At 44.0% G+C, this 17195-nt stretch overlaps 1 protein-coding gene across 5 annotated transcripts in view; it reads right to left on the reverse strand.

Moving 5' to 3' along the window:
* Positions 1-7071: 7071 nt before the first annotated feature.
* CMC2 (C-X9-C motif containing 2) overlaps positions 7072-17195 on the reverse strand; it is a 105289-nt gene continuing 95165 nt past the window's right edge. For all 5 annotated transcript variants that reach the window (XM_085638925.1, XM_085638923.1, XM_085638921.1 and 2 more), the window contains exon 4: positions 7072-7280. In XM_085638925.1, the coding sequence (XP_085495051.1) occupies positions 7194-7280 (87 nt within the window). In that variant the 3' untranslated portion in view covers positions 7072-7193. The remainder of the gene's footprint in view (positions 7281-17195) is intronic.

Genomic DNA, 17195 nt, shown 5'->3' on the forward strand with positions numbered 1-17195 from the left:
TCTCCGAAGAGACGGGAGCCCTCAAAGGGCATGTCCATAAGATTGGCTGGGATATTGTAGGAAAGTAGGATCTGCTTCTTATGGTTACCCCCACTTTTTGCTTTATGTAATGCTGTTTTTGACTAGTTGGACTGGGATCCTGCTAATCAGGACCTCAGTCTATCTGCTTTCTCCCTAAATTGTTGTGTTAGTGCCTAGGTACAATCCCAGCTTGGATACTGGGGTACCCTTGTCAGTCCCTAGTATATGGTAACCGTGTGCCCAGGGCATAGGTACTCCAGAGGTCTCCCATGGGCTGATGCATGCATTATACTACCCATGAGAGACCATGCAAAATTGAACTACATGCCTGCCATTGCAGCCTGTGTAAGTTGGTGCATGCACCACTTACTAAAGATATAGGTGTACTATATCTAAGGGTCACTTTACTGAAAACCTATAAGTAACCCCAATAGCAGGTCTTTATAATCCTGAGGGCAGGGTGCTTGGTTCTAAGTGAGAGGGTGCCCCTGCATGAGCAGGACACCCCTGCAGCCTACTGAGTCCATTCTCCATGGTTGTTAGTGAAGCATCCATATACTATATAGTGGGGCACCGCGTACACATGCACGCAATGACCATCTCAAAATTGGCTGCAACTAATCCTATCAAGTTTGGGATCAAACATTTTGGAATCATCCCCCACACCGTAAACGGTGTTGGAGGTATGATTCCAGGCACTGGAAGAGCTCTTGTTAGGCTCTCAGTGTTCCCGGTACTGGCCTTCTTAACCCAGAGAGGACAAAATGGTGGCTGCCGACCAGAGACACACTTCTGCCCTCCTGCTGCTGAGCCAAGCTCAAGCAGAGGAAGGTGGAACAATAGGCATCCTGTGACAGGGAGGTGTGACCACCTCCCAGACAGGATATAGTGTATTGGGGCTGGGTGGGTGCGATTGCCAGCGCCCGCAAGTCTGCATTAGGGGCACACATGGTGTCCCTGTGCATAGTACAGTTCAAACCAGTCCTGGGAGCCGTTGGCTCCAGCTCTGGCATGAAACTGGACCAAGTACATGGGAGTAACCTCCCCCGTGTCCAGACCCTCCACTGGGAGGGTCCCCTGAATCTTCCCAACCTTTTCCCTAGGGTATTTAAGGGCTTACCAGGGTGTAGGTTCCTAGATTCGTCGTGGACAAGATTCACAACTGTCACCTCTGCACTTCTACCATCTGAGCACTTTGGACTTCGCTGGACTTCGTTTGGGCCCGACTTCCTCTCCCTTTCAGTCTGCTGCATGGTCTGTGCCTGCGCATCATATAGGAGCCTTCAAGGCCTGTGAAGCATCAAAGACTACAGAAGTAATCTCCCTTGGAGTGAAGGGGTCACTCCCCTGCATTTGCAGGCACCCCAACACTGCTGAAGGGTCTGCTGATCTTGAAAGTCTACAGACTCCGAAGGGTTCAGCAACACAGGAGATGGGTTTCTATGTCCCTCGAGGCCAGAGCTGTCCTGTCATCAAGTTAGAGGTCAGAATCCCTTGTGGGGGCTGCAATACCCGAACCCCTGTGCACCCCGTACTTTTGCAAGTGCAAATGCTTGTTGGCAATTCTGCAGCAAGTGCATTGGGCTCCGAGTAGCCCCCACCTCTGGCAACTTCTGCAAAGATCTTCAACCACCTCGTACTGTGTGTTCCAAGGCCCGTAATTTTGTAAAGCTGCCGGATGTCCTCCTGCGACTCCAGTGTCTTCAACCTGTGGGTCCTGTGGAGGGTCAACTACGTCTTCTTTGGGCTCCCCCGATTGCTCTTGTCTTGCCCTGAGTCCCCTGGATGTGGTGATTCTCCTGGACCTTGCTGGTCCTCTTCCTGCAACTCTTTGACCTCCTGCGTGGGTTGCTTTTGCAAAGGCTTGTTGGTGCTCCCGCCAGACACCGACCCCCAGCACACAACATCCTTCGTGAGACAGCTCATATCCGCTCCTGGTCGTCCTCAGCATCGTCTGGTCCCCACAGCTGCAGAGTCAAGATCACCAACATCTAGCCTGAAGCACCTGACATCGATGGGCATTTGTCTACCGAGCTCCTGGTCACTCCTAAGTGATCCAAACTCTGCCCCCTTTGCTTTCAGGTACTCTTCATCAAGAATCCACGTTTGGATTCCGATGGACGCTTTCTCCTCTTCCAGCAGCTGCACTTTCCTGAAACCCTCCATTGGGTTTAACTGTGGTTTCCGACACCACTTCACCCCTATGCCCCTGGCTTCCCTGGCGTAGGTAACGTGGGTACTAGGGTATCCACAGGTGGGGTGGCTCTCCAACCTTCTGTTTTTCACAAGGTTTCTTCAGGGTCCACTGGGAAGGGTCCCTAATCTTAAAAAATCCAACCGTGACTTACCCGTAGAGTTTACCTTGCCCGCGGTCGTGTTCTCACACTGCACGCGTCCTCTGTGGGGTCCCGGTCTACTTACCTTGGGTGGTTCCTTGGGGCCCCAGCAATTCTGCAGCCTCTTGACATTGTACTGACTTGAGTCGTGGTTCTTATACCACTTTCTTAGTATACGGTTTTGTCCTACCCTGGGGCCCACTGTGTATTAGTGCTATTTACTGTGATTACTTTGCTATAGTATTGTGTGCTTTGTGTATATCTCCATGTGAGAGATACTGTAAAGTACTAAAGAGTATTCTATAATAAATACATATTTTTATAAATACCTTGTGTGGTTCTCTATACTATAAGATTGCATTCTGGTAAAACAAGCTGCTTTACACTCCTTCAATACTAAGCCTGAAGGCTGCTCTCCACAGCTACCACTTAGAGAGCTTTTAGTGGTTGTCTAAGACCTCTTAAATCACCAATGGGATATCTGGACTGGTGCCCACTTACATTAGTGTACAGCATATTCCAGGCCAGCTTCTCACAGACATCCTCTGAGAAGCCAGATGTTCTCAACCAGGCGTGGGGCCTAATGGCCACCGTCGAGGAAATCGCTCTGCTGTGCATATGGCAAACTTTGCTGCATCTCTCCCGTCTGCAACAGCTTGGGAGTAGACAGCCCGGGCCTCATCCGGGACTTGTGGCAGCACTTGCGCAACCGTTTCCCATAGAGAAAGGGAATAACGGTCCAAAAGGCAAGCGGTGTTTACTAACTGCAATGCTAGGCTGGTGGAAGAGAAAACTTTCTTACCAAAGCTATCCAGCCTTTTGGATTCCCTGTCCGGAGGCGCGGATGGGAACACACCACGAGAAGTAGAGGCTTGGACCACCAAGCTTTCTGGGGTGGTGTGGTTAGAGAGGAAAGCTGGGTCGCCCAGTGCGGGGTCATGGCAGCGGGCGATAGTTCTGTTCACAGGAGCCCCTGTGCTGGGTTTAGACCAGGTACTCAGTATAACATCTGTTAAGGCTTCATTAAAGGGCAGCAAAGGGTCCAAGGTGGAGACACCAGGATGCAGGACCTCTGTCAAGACATTAGTCTTGACCGCCACGGTAGGAAGCTGCAGAACCATTACCTCTGCAGTCCTACGCACCACCATTGCAAATGAAGCTCCCTCCTCAATAGTCAGGTTAGGGGGAGACAGCATGCCAGGCTCTAGGGAGGTGTCCAATCTGCTGGCATCACCCAGATCCTCGTGCCAGTCCTGGACCTCATTGTAGAGTGAGGTTACTAGTGGATCCTACTGCCCCTTCCAATCTTCATCCAGTCCTAGCCCTTCATAATGGGACACAGACACAACATGGGGCTCAATGGCTCCTTCAGGGCCAGTCTTGGCATTGGTGGATAACCAGCCAGCTCAGTGTCTGGAATGATGATTGGGAAATGCCGCCGGTTGGCGCTGGCGATGTCGAGGGTCTTGGCGTCGGACATGGCATCGGGGAAGGTGGAAAAGGTACGACTGGTGCCTAACCTGATCCAGGCATGGATGCAAGAGAAGCCTGTGGCGCCAGAGCCGAAACAGGGTGTGGCCACCCAAATATAGCACACATGGTGTCATAGAATGCCTTTAACAGGGTTGGGGGTCGCTCCCATGCCCCGGAAAAGGAGGGAAAAGCGGAGCCAACCCAGGCACCTGCTTCGCAGTGCGGGGCCTCGAACATAGAGACTCCTCCTTCTCGTCAGGGGACGGATGGGGGAAGTCACAGCACGCTTCGACTTCTTGTGCTTTTTATGGTGCTTCTTACCAGAACTCGATGACTTCCAGTGGGGCAAAGAAGACTTAGAACTTTGGAGCGATACTCGGACCTTCCTCTAGACCAAGACCAGGAATGAGATCTCCGGAGAGATCTCCGTGGCGCCGGACCCCGAGCCGCAAGCAGCTTTAGGGACCGCTCCCTCAAAGCTTTCAGCTCCATGGCACGACAGTCAGGGCCCGACTTCAGGTCATGGTCGTGCTCCAGGCACCACAGACAGACCAGGTGAGGGTCCATGAGCAACATGGTGCAGTGGCAGGCACCACATGGCTTGAACCCCAAGATCTTCTTGCTGGACATCCTACACACCAAAAGAATTCGACAAAAAGTTGAAAAAAAAGTATTTCAAAAAGTGACAGGGGGTAGCTCTCTTCAACAGATCTGTGCTGGCAGGCGCGGAAAGAAAAGAACTAATGTCAGGGCGCCCGTTTGGTGCCTATATAGACAACACGGACATCATGATGGCGACAAACCAGATGCCTAAAATGTCACGTGGAGTAGACGTACTACTTCCAAAAATATTCCGGATCCAGCATGACTCCTGGAAGTTCAGAGGTAAGGAATCTGCTGCTAGATGACTCCATCAGATGGAATGGGTTCATTTTTTAGGGCTTTGTGAATCTTTGTAATAGGATAACCTTGCACATTGTACCACTGAATAATTGGCAAAACCAAGGTGATAGGAATATGACTATATCAATATTCCGATGACAGGCAGCTAGGAGTAGTTACGGTTTTTAGACTTATTGCTGCATTGCAAATTGAATAGGCAGTCTACACAATTCTTAGATAAAATGAGTTTGCTCTTACAAACCCTGCAACATGAACAACAATTATCTATGCACTTCAGGTAATTGGGTGGGGCTTCAAAGGTGTGAAGCCAGGACAGGATTTCAATAATGTAAAGAAAACTATTGGTGCATTATACAGTGGGATAAAGAAATATTTCACAGTATCATTTAAAGGAAAGTTGGAATCGCTTGAGGCGAGAGGTGGAGAAATTTACTAAAATGTGACCAAGCCTCACTAAAAAAAAAACACCTTGCAGAAACGATACTGCTTTGCTAATTTCATTCAGTGGAGAGTTTAGGTTCATCTATAGTCACTGGGGTATTTTTCATATATCATTGTTTCTCTGATCACTATGTGCATAGTTTCCTCTATGGCTTTGAGATGATTATAGTAGATAAATTTGCACCATGGCATGACTAATGTGAGCATTATACAGAAGGCATAACTGTTGAATAAACGTTTTTAGCCCCAAAAAACCTTTTCTCCAATTTATCTGTCCATTTCACAAGCAACCTCATACGGAAAGAAACCCTGACGCTGTAGGAAAGGATTTATTTCAGATGCTGATCTACAGCAACCAAACCACTAAAACAGTAACTATGCACCACACAATCCGTTTTCTAGGACATAACCTACATGCAAGCTATCTTTGACTAAAATGTGGATTTTAATGAAAGGTACTCTAGATGTGGCCTAACGGCCGCCTTTAAAACTGTGGGAACTAGGTTTGAGTCCCGATACCGACTCAAATCCTTTTATTCTGGGCAAATCACTTCATGTCCCCATGCCTAAAAAATATTTTTTTTAAATGCTCTTGGGCCGAGTTTGGGCTATATAAACCTGCAAAAAAATGAAAACAAAAATGCATAGGACGAGGTATATGGCCACTGTCTGGTACCGGTAGGAGTGGGTTGATCCGGTTACAGTCAGATGGAGTATTTTGACCTTCGTTTAGCTTTAGAGTGTCATTTCTACTCTTCAGAGGGAGCTCGCAGGCCTCATGGTTGCTATGGAAGCAAAACTGCTGATGGTCATGTCATTGATCTGAGTTGTGCACTAAGAAGTGACTGGACAACTAGAAGCTCCACCACAATAGGAAATATTTGTGTAGTGCGCGAGTATTCACTACAGACGCAGTAACGTAGGTAAGTTTCATAACTGATGAACACCATGTCTGGTTCCAACGTTTTAACTCAAACATAGTTACTCGACCTTTGCAGCTTTTATTGTAAGACTTAAGGTACTCTTCTCTTGACACTATGCGAACCCATCAGGCGGCACTCTTATTCGTTTTCCGGTTCAAGTTAGAAGGTTAGTTGTTGGTTTAACTAGAGTTGGGATCTCTGGATTTTTTGGTTTTACCACCGTTCAACATTTACAGATATGTTTTATATTTCTTTCAGCAGGTTCATAGCACAGAGTAACAAGGTATTTTGTTCGTATTTTCACCATTTCGAAGCAAAACTCTAGTACACGCTAAATTTACATTATCAACACACAGGGTGATCGGTTTTCGCAAGGTTTTTCACTTTGTAACGTTATATTTTGGATTTCCACTTTGTAATATGCACTTCCATCACTTGCTTGATAAAGATAGGATACTGAAGATCCATGAGAGTAATGTCATTCTAATGTAAATCATGTTGTTGAGAACAGTAGTTTCCCGCACGAGCATACTAAAATGTTTGTAACATTTATATTGTGTTCAGATTTTTTCCCCCTGAAGAAGGGCCGCAGAAAGGCCTGAAATGCATTGGGCAAGCATGAATTTGATCAACAACGAGTCTATGTACTACTGTAAATGAACATGACATAAATTGTGATGTGAATAACAATAAAATGTCATTGTATATTTGAGCAATATATAAAACATTGTTGTGATTGCGAATTATAATATGATGAACAGAAAAACTATTGCCATCATTTTTTAGTATTGCCAGCATTTGCCATTAGGGAAGGTTGCTCCGAGAGAAAGTCCTGATTTACTTGCAATAGTCTTCACTCTTCTCTTGACACCTAAACAACCATTAACACGTAAAGATGAAAAGAGTCCTGATCATTTTTAACATTTTCATGATAACCTTCTTCTCCAAACAAATGAAACACCGAACTACCAAAGTATGTTAAATTTAATTTTTTTTTTTATTAGTAATCATTAACTTTTACTAAAACAAACAAATACATTCTTTCGATCTCTGCAAAGTGTCCATTTGTTTAAAGCTGTGTCTGCCTTTTATGGTTTCAGTTCTGCTCTTGCTTTTGAGCATTTATGAGCCTTTGCTGCATCTCTTGAGCCCGCAACTGACTCTTTGTTCTGTTTTGTTGGTACTGAAAGACAAGCAAAAAATATTTATGTGGCTGTATTTCAAAACATCAGCATGCTTACTATTAAATATGTTTGCATGTGGCTCTTATGTAAGTAACATCTGTCTCACATATAAGAACAAATTACTTACATTTTAATTAAGCTTTTTGTGACATATAATCTATAATTCCATGGACCCATCATTTAGAAGTATCTCCCAGGGAGTCATACATAATCCATTAAAATTCAATAGAAAGTGCTGATCTGCAATTAACCACAGAGCTGCAGAAGAGCCATCCTGGAAGTAACATGCTGGCTCCGTAAAGAAGGTGGCCATGCCATTGAAGTTCCCTTCTCTACACCGACCATCGGTGAAACAAATGAACTGAAATAAGTGCAAAATAAAATAAGTGCAAATGAACTGAAAGAAGTGAAAAATAGGACATTAAAAGGAATGAAAGACTTATGCCTCTTTACAAGAGGGGTTTGGAGTGTAATAAAAAATGTGCTGAAACATAGAAGCCATCAGAAAGCCATTACCTAAAGTAAGTAACCTGCCCATGTAACTGTTACTCCTTCCTACATATCCCCTATGTAGACAGACTTCTAAAGCTGCACCAAAATAAGGAGTGTAAGAACAAAACTCTCGCTTAAAAAGGCTTGTGATCAACATTATTGAAAAATGCCGGAATCCTCGCATTAGGGTTCAAACAGTACAGATTAGTAAAAGTGAGCCTACCATTGTAGCCTGATTGTAACAGTGCGAAATCTACAATTCGGTCTTTCAAAATAAAAACTTTTGACCTCCCTTTTATATATTAACGAGTCATCCCTATGTAGGCCTTGTAGTTCACATGGCATGGTATTTAAAAGTAGGACATGTAAAAATGTACTCTTAACATGTTCTTTCAGTGACTAGAACCCAAAGGCTATTTTTCACTGTTGCAGTCCTAGCTTTTCTGTGAGAAAACCAGACCATAGATTAAAATCCTAATACTGTATATCATGGAAAGGGACTAGCTAGAAAAATTATTAAACAACTATTTCTAATAGTTAATACAAATTCAATTCAAGGATTTTTAATAAATACGAAGGAAAGTAACATTTGGAAATTTACCCTATAAATGACTAAACTACCGGTCAGAAGGCTAATTAGCATACGTCTTTGCCAGCCCTCAGCTAGTAATTGGACATTAATGGGTCTGAATATGTGTGAAATTCCTTCCAGGAGCTAATAATAGGCTGACCTGAATGGGAGAGATGGGAGAGGTGATTCCTGTGAACTCCAGAGAATGGGGCTGTAGGCATCTTTTTTGACATTACAGTGTGAAATCTTGCTTGAGTGTCAATTCCTGCTTGACACATCAGCTTGGTTCATATATAACACATGGGGCACACATGAAAGGGAAGAGGACAGGATGCCGAGACAGTTGTGGTGGATCCACTGTCTGGTTACTGAAGGACTCTGCTTTTGTCCTACCAAACCTCTGTCTCTGGGTTTATTGTGGTAAAGTGGCTGCCTCACACTGGATCTTAGTGGTGTATCTGGGAGTACAACAGGATTACCATAGCACACACATATGCAGCCCTTAGCGCCCAAGTTTAGAGTGGCAAAAGAAGTCTGCCATCTTGAAAACGGCCAAAGTGAATAGGGTTGGCCTTGGGAACCTTTATCCCATTGCGGAGGGTGTTCCCAGGACTGACTTTTACTCATTGGCTAGTGCCAGGCATGAATGTAGCACCTCCGGGAACCCAGTTCAGAACACTTTCTGAATCTGAGGACAAACAGAAAAGGACTGGACCTGCTGTCTGTGATCTGAGCATAGCCTTGAAGGACTGAACCTGCTCCCCACTGTATCCAGGACACTGAAGTGGACTCCAAGAATCAGTCTGATGACCACTTGTGTAGGTTACAGGGCCATTACAAGCTGCAGGATGCCTTTTCCAGGAAGTACCCAGCTGACAAGTGGCAACTGGACCGGGACTGGACCTTGCTTTTGGCCTCTTTCTGACAACCTATGAGTATCTAAGTGCCTTCCCTGAGGTCTTGGGGACCTCCTGTGGTTGGTTTTACTTACAAGACACTAAAACCTTTAACCACAATGAACCTGGTAGGTGTATTTAAGCCGTGCTCCATCGCAGTCAGCCTCAAATTGCAAGTAGGTCTCGGGCTACTGTGAATATTGATTATCATTGGGGCTTTGTACTTATTGGCACTACATCTACTTCAAATTTTTAAAATTCATATATCACGTTCCTGTTTTTGGATTTTTGTTATTTTGGTGTTGCTTTGTTTTGTTTATTACATGTTACTCTATTTTTCTATTTGGGTTGGGCTATTTATTTTTTGCAATTTGACTTTATTGCTGTTTTGGTACAGCATAAACAAGCCGTAGTAAACAAGCATTTGTAAAGCGTCAGTTTTGCCTATGTAATAAATAAAGAGCTGTTTTCATCATTCATCGTCCGGGAGAAGGAAAGAGATCCCTGACAGTTAACACAGTAGTGGAGAGGATATGGCGCAGTGGCCAGAGCTGTTGACTCGAGAGCTGGGGATCCCGGTCCGAGTCTCAGTGGCACCACGCTACATCCTGTGATTCTATGCAAATCATGTAATCTCTGGAGGTGATAAATCTCTATTATAAATATGCTGCAAGAGTAAAAGGCAAAACTTTATGAAAATATATCGGCGGCGGGAAACTGATAAGAGAAGCAGAAGAGGAACAAGCAATGGTAAATGCAGGAAATTATGCTACAGCCAATAGAAATGGAGCAAAGGTAAGCGGCACGCACATGAACCAATACAAAGCCAGGAAAGAGAGAAGGCGTGATGTAAGTTCCTTTTAAGCTTAAACTAAAAACAATAGATTTCACAGGCACAGTGCAAGCATTGTGCAGGCGAAACCTAAAAATGAATTTGAGAGTTATTCACTACCAGGACAAGTAATGGAAGACTTAAAAGTACATGTCCTTTTTTTTTTTTTTTTTATCACTGCACTCTGCCAGGTTTATTTTACCAGGCCGACATGGCAGTGTAAACTGCACACACATGCTCTGCAATGGGAGGCCTGAGACATGGTTAGAAGGGCTACGTATGTGGTGGCATTTAAATATGCCAAATGGGTATGAGTCAATATTACCATGTTTAGGGGAGAAAGCACAGGTTTTAGCACTAGTTAGTAGTGGTATCGTGCACAGAGTCCTAATACCAGGAAAAACTAGGTCAGATAAGTGGAGGAGAAAGGCAAAAAGTTGGGGGAAGACCATGCTAAGGCTGTCAGGTCTAACATCTACTAATGTGGATGTCACTTCTTCAGTACCCTTATGGAAGAGTATAACTCGGCACGGAGCTGGAAAATGTAGAGAACGGCCCAGTGACAACAAAACACCCGAATGGAGCTTACTCAACCAAAACTAATGGAAGAGGGCTTGAAACATAGAGCAAGCATAGCACAGTTTGGGACTGAGATGCAGGCAAATACTGATGGGGTAGTGAAAAGAGATGCACAGTTAAGGAAAGGAAGCAGACTGAGCAACAGTCTAACTCCTTCATCGTGGAAAAATACCGCAGTGAGAACCTCACAGAGGAGGAATTTTTGAAAAACTGAGAAATTGATGCTAGCAGGATGGTAAGAATCAGCAGAATCACAAAGGCGAGGTGACACGCCTTCTCTCTCTCCCTCTTTCCGCATCTCAGAATTCAAAGGGGAGTTTACATGTTATAAGGAATGGGGTTAGAAGAGTAGGAGTCTTTAGAGGATTGCTTGGTGATGGGATATTAGGGGGATATGAAAGGAAGGAGTTTAGAACGTTTCGAATTAGGAGGATGAGCTGTTGAAGCCTTGCAGACGAGAAATGAGGGGTGGGTGAGCTGGGAAGAGAAGGAAAGTTGTAAGATTCATACCATTTGGAGTGGTAACCGGGAGCATTCAAGTGAGACAGGAAAAAAGAAATACTCAAGAAAACCACACCTATGATGGAAGGAAACAAAAGAGGACTATAGTCTAGGGTTCTGAAGTTTTATTAAAAGGAATGCTAATTGGCTGAGAGACTGAATTAAAAACGGTTCTGGCTCACTACTAATAAAAAGAAATAAGTAAGAGGTTACACTCTTACAGCAAAACTGAGCAAGAATGAATGTCAATTCATGGGGAAATGCATTACAAGCAACAATGCTGGGATCAGTCAGTCTATAATGGGGTGGCAAATAAAAAATCACTATCAATTGGAGAAGACATAGATAGATTAACTAGGTTTTTAAGATAAGTGGAAGACCATAGGCTGGCCATTTTTATTGCGCAAGTCCCTCCCCCCAACACAGCATAATTTAGTACCTAAGAAAGGGGAAGGTTTGTTAGCAGAAGCACCAGCATGACATTTCATGGTGGGGTAGATTTTAAAACACTCCTGGATGTTAAGTGGGATACAATCATAGATGTGGTGGGAAATATGTTGTAATACCTTTATTATCTGGGAAAATATGATTTTCTCTGGGATAGGTGACTTTTTGGAACAACCATAACTGAAAAAGTAGGCATGCCAGGGCATGGTAACTTTTACGCCATTGGTTAGGAAGTACCCAGGAGTCAACCCCACCGAATAGCTCCCCCCAACCGTAAATGAGGCACTCAAAGATGCCGTCCTCAGAACACTTTCTGGACCTGCAGAAGATCAAAAGAGGACTGGACCTGCTCTCTGTGACCCGAGAGGAGCCCTGAAGGGCTGGACTTGGTCCCTCTTGTACCCAGGGCAAATAACTTGACTCCTAGGGTCATTTGGCTGATCCCCCAGTGTGACTTAAGGGACTCAACAAACTGCAAGAGTCCTTTTCCCTGAAATGCCCCGCTGGCAAGTGACAACTGGACCAGGACTAGACTTTGCCTGAGAGTCTAGAGGTGCCTTCCCCATAGGTCCTGGGGACTTTAGAAGTACACTCCTGTGGCTTTTGGGTAACAGAAGAAAGTTTGAAAACTTTTCCTCCAGAACTTCAGTGGACCTGCTGGGCAAAGTTTCCAACTGGCATTTCCACAGTGTCGGAACAAATTTAAAAACTCTGTATGACCTCCGCACCTCTGAAAAAGTGGCAAAGTCCCAATCTGCATTGAGACTTAAAAAATAGCGACAAATCTTCAAAGACCATCAGTTCCCCACCAGCGGCCAAGGCGGGGAGGATTTTTCTTCTCAAAAAGTGGCAAAGTCCCATTCTGCTTTTGGACTTATAAGAAATGTCAACGTTTTTCTCCCAAAAAAGTGACAAAATCCCTTTCTGAAGTGAGACTTAAAAAAAAATTTTTAAGAACTTTTCATCTCCCAAACTTTCACTGGGACCACTTGGTGCATCTGACCAATGCGCAATGGCTGCGGGCCTCAAATCGTACCTAGGTCCTGGTCTACCACTTCAGTAGACCATCATTGGCAATTAGTGCTTTTTGGATCTATTTTTACTTAATCTTTAAAAATTAATTGCTCCAGTTCCCCTTAGTGGATGTTTGTCTTTCTGGTGTCATTTTGTTTAATACATTTTGCTCTATGTTTTTAATGTAGCTTGGGATTATTTTTGCTTGGTGTTTTGACTTTATTAATGTACGGTCCCTCATAAATACTTTACACATTGCAATGACTTAAGACGGTCACCTCTTTGTCATAGCTACAAGGGGGTTGAGCTCAGGTTCATTTAGTGACTTTGGGGTTCACCGTGACAACTTAGTGCTTTACAGAGGGCATCAGAAGGGTGGAGAGCTCTTTTCCAAGCTCATATCCCTTTTAGAGTGTGAGTAAATAGATTGACCAACAAACTTATAATTACTGTTAAGAAAAAAGGAACATAGCAGTCTCATGATGGAGGCTAGTAAGGCACTGGGAACCTAATATATTTATTACAGAAGTGGAAAACACATTTGTGTAGATGATATCATTGCTAAGTAGGTTGGAAGAAAAGGCATGACGGATAATGATTGTCAGAGCCACAGCTGTACGCAAGTTGACAGAGTAAAGAAAGCGCCCAATCATTTATAGAAAGTTAAACAGCTGTATAACGCACAACATGGCACTGATGTCAAAATAATGGAGGAAGTAGGGAAGGCACTGGACCAGATGGTGAAAGGACAGACACTGAGACCTACATGACAGATTCTTTGATGAGCTTTTTAAAACGAAATGCTGGATACCATTTAAACACGTTATGGGCCTCTTTTAGGAGGGCAAGGCTGTTGAGAGACTAACACTCAAAGTCAGACAGGTGGTCATTACCTGTTAACACAGTAAAAACCTAGGTAGGAATGTTCTTCTTACCATCCATTTCTGGGGAGAGATGTACACATTAGTCCAATAGGGAATTTATGGCCAACCAATCCACTATGGTGAACCTGCACAGATTGCAGTTATTCCTAAATTGGCCTATAATACTGCATGCACTGTAGTGATAGCGTTGTTGAGTGTTGAAAGTGCATTCAGTTCAGTAAAATAGAAATTATTTTCCAGAGTGACTCAATAGAGTCATGTTTGCCATGCATTTATCGGCCTGGTAAAATCAGTATCCAATGATCTAGTAGTGTGGGTGAAAGTTTATTTGGGAGTTGTGGGCGGCAGAGTCTCGGAGTGAACAGGCCCGTTCACAAAGAGCTCAAATCTTCAGGATTTCTCCTTTTCTCCAGGGAAGTACACTCTGATACCAGCCAAGGGTCCAGGAATTGGGGAAGCACCTCTTGGGGTTCAGGGACTCACTCTAGCAGAGTCCAGAAGGACTCAGGCTAGTCCAGGCAGGTCCAGTTGCAGCAGGTCAGCTAGGCAGTTTCAAGGAGGCCTCTGGAGCTTGCTAGGTTCCTGTAGCTCAGAACAGGAGGCTAGCCACCTGACCCTTGGAGTCACTCTAGTAGTCATGGGATGAATCTGCAAGGCGGGCCTCGAGCAGCAGGGCAGTTACAAGGCAGGCTTCAAACAGTAGCGCAGTACCCTGGTAGCAGCAGGGTATTTCTCTGAAGTACAAAGCAGGCCTCAAGCAGGAGGGCATCCCTCTGAAGTACAAGACAGTCCTTATGGGGGCTATCCACAGGTCCAGAAATGAACTGAAGACTGGTTCAGGATGTCCATTATTTGTACCTGGTGGCAGCCTTTAAAGTGGGGGAAGCTTCTTGACTACCCCCACATCTGGTTCTGGAAATTTCATTTCTTCCCCTGCTCAAAGTCCAAGAGGTCTAGAAGGTCAAAAGGCTGGTGTCAAGTTCCTTTGTAAGTGCGCTGAAGGCAGTCCTTTGAAATGTAAGTGGGGCAGGGAACAGTTCCACCCCACCCATCCTGGCAGGATTACCCATCCTGCCAACACCTAGTTGCCCTTTGCCTCACTGTCTGAGAGGAATACACAAAGCCTTGGACCCATACCTCTTCAAGAGACCTTTGCATGGTATATACCAACAAGGTGTCTCCGGTCTGCCACTGCCTGTTTGGTGAAAGTTCCGAAGATTCGGAGAGTCAGGTTAGGGGGTAGGGCTTTCAGCTATGCTGCAGCTAAGCTCTGGAATAGCCTTCCTTTGGAACTTAGACAGTCTCATGATCTTATGTAGTTCAGAAAGAAGATTAAAACTTGGCTGTTCCCTAGAGCATGACGGCCTTGGAACTGTCCCGCTTGCTTTTCTCTTGTTTTTCCCCCAACCGTTTGACGATCAGTCATGTAGCACAGCGCCAAGGTACCCGTTGGGTGATAGTTGCGCTTTATAAAAAGCATATACAATACAATACAATCTGCACTCACGATCATCAGCTTTTCCGACATGGCAAGGAAGTTTAAAAATCATTCCTGTTTCCAAAAAAGTGCCATTTGTTAATGCAGTTCTGTTTTCAAGGATCAAACATAGTGGCTTTACTAAATGGTGCATTCCAAGGCTGTCAAATATTTGTATACTGAGATAACCAGAAGTAGCATAGATTGCATTGGCATCGCAAGAGACTCTCCATCATTAATGGGAAGAGATACATTATTTAAAATGCTTTTACTCTGCTGAAACTTTTATATGTAATCTCAAATAAGCCTCTTTGTATTGGAGAGGATTTTACAACTGACCGAATGAGGAGTTGAGGGTGCTGTGATCGAGCGCAGGGAGACTGAGATTATCACTGCTAACATTATTTAGGAATTTGTTTGACAGGGAAATCTGGTCTATAAATGTTTAGGCAGGTCCACAAGACATCAAAGCTAGTGATGGAGAGAAAACAAATGTACGTCACCAAAGGAACCCTCAATCTCTACAAGGAAATGTAGGAGAAGAGGACATGCTTGCCCTGGTGATACGGGGACAGGTCAAGTCCCATTTGGGAACCAACTAAATCCATCACAAAAGCAGCAACAATATGATAGGGTGAAGCACGAGGTCATCATAGGCAACCCGTTAAAGGTGGGGGGCATTCTGAAGGAAGTTGCTAAATTGAATAGCCTCATTGAATGGGTCCAATCAGTACTTCAGAATTAGGAGACTAACTTTACCAGAATTTACAGAAGTCCTTTCCCCAGCTTAAAAAGGAATACGGGATGAGCCAAAACATTCCTAAAAATACCAGAAGTTGAGAAAAGCACATGGTAAATGTCTGACTGCATGATTTATCGTCGAGTGCTTTCAATTGAAAGTGAGGGTGATAATAGAAAGTATACAAGATGGTCACACAATTGTTATAAAAATTAAGAAACTTATGGAGAAAAGGTAAAATGAGGTGAGCGCATTAGAAGAAACAGAGGCAATGATGGTGGAAGTACAGAATAGTTTTAGATCAGTGTAACTGAAACATCTGCACAGGGAATCCATGTTGAGCATTTATAGAGGAGCATATATTTGCTCATGCCAAAATCTGATCAGAGGCTGCAAAGTCACTGCTCCTACAACCCCAATTTTCCCATCCTAGATAAGATTTTACTCCTGCCAATCTCACAGATAAATGTCCAACCTTTTTAGGATGGGAAGAGATTGTAGAAGAGTGGATAAATACCTTTAAAAACACTACAGGCAATTACACCCTTGGAGCTACTCCTTCCCACGTACTTTCAGCCGTGTGTAGATGTGCAGAAATGTGGCAAACTCAGAGCCTTGTTAGAATCCATACCATGCCATAATATAAGCCATGGCATTATCAAAGATGCTATTATCAGAGATCTGAAACAATGGGAACACTGCCATAATTGGTCAACTCCCAGCATGACACTAAAAGGGACATTTGATTTTTTTTCACAGAACAAATAGACTTCTAAAGCCACCCATCCCTTGGACAAGTAGTAATGTAGAAAATTCCATACCACTGGATGAGTTTGTGTCTCTAATGTTTAAGCTGAGATGCAGAAGTTTCATAAAACAGTGTGGGGAAGCACCGATATACCATAGTTCTGGGTAAAAATCAGGAAGCTCCTCTCAGAGATACCTGGCTGGAGATTAATGCTGGAAACTGACATGGAAGTACTATGTCTCTTTCCAGAAATGGACCAGGATCAAAACAATAAGCTGAGGCTAATGTGGAGACAGATGGTGGCAAGTAGGAAGCCACAGAACTGTGAGGAGACCAATGGAAGAGAGATGGTTAAGAGTGATGGGTCACTGACTGAATGTGCAATTTTTGTATATGAAGGTAATTGGTGCCTTAAAAGAATCAAGAACATTTGTATGCTATGGCACACGTATTTAGGATGGTATTAGTCAAGAGGTCAGAGTATGAATCATGAGGGAAGCTATAGAAAGGCTAGACTGCAAGCTGTTAGAAGGGAAGGCATTTGAGGTTGGGTAGGATTCACCACAGAAAGAGTCACACATTGCATATGCTTGTTATTTGGGTTGATTTTTTCTAATGAAAAAAGATTTATTAAAAAAAAGAAAAATACCTAGCACTCCTCGCAATCATTATGTACGTCACCTTCACTGTAATTCTTTCTTATGCCTTTGTTTATACTCACGGCTTGCCTTGGC

This window comes from Triturus cristatus, chromosome 12 (assembly GCF_964204655.1).
Source record: "Triturus cristatus chromosome 12, aTriCri1.1, whole genome shotgun sequence".
NCBI classification, from domain to species: domain Eukaryota; kingdom Metazoa; phylum Chordata; class Amphibia; order Caudata; family Salamandridae; genus Triturus; species Triturus cristatus.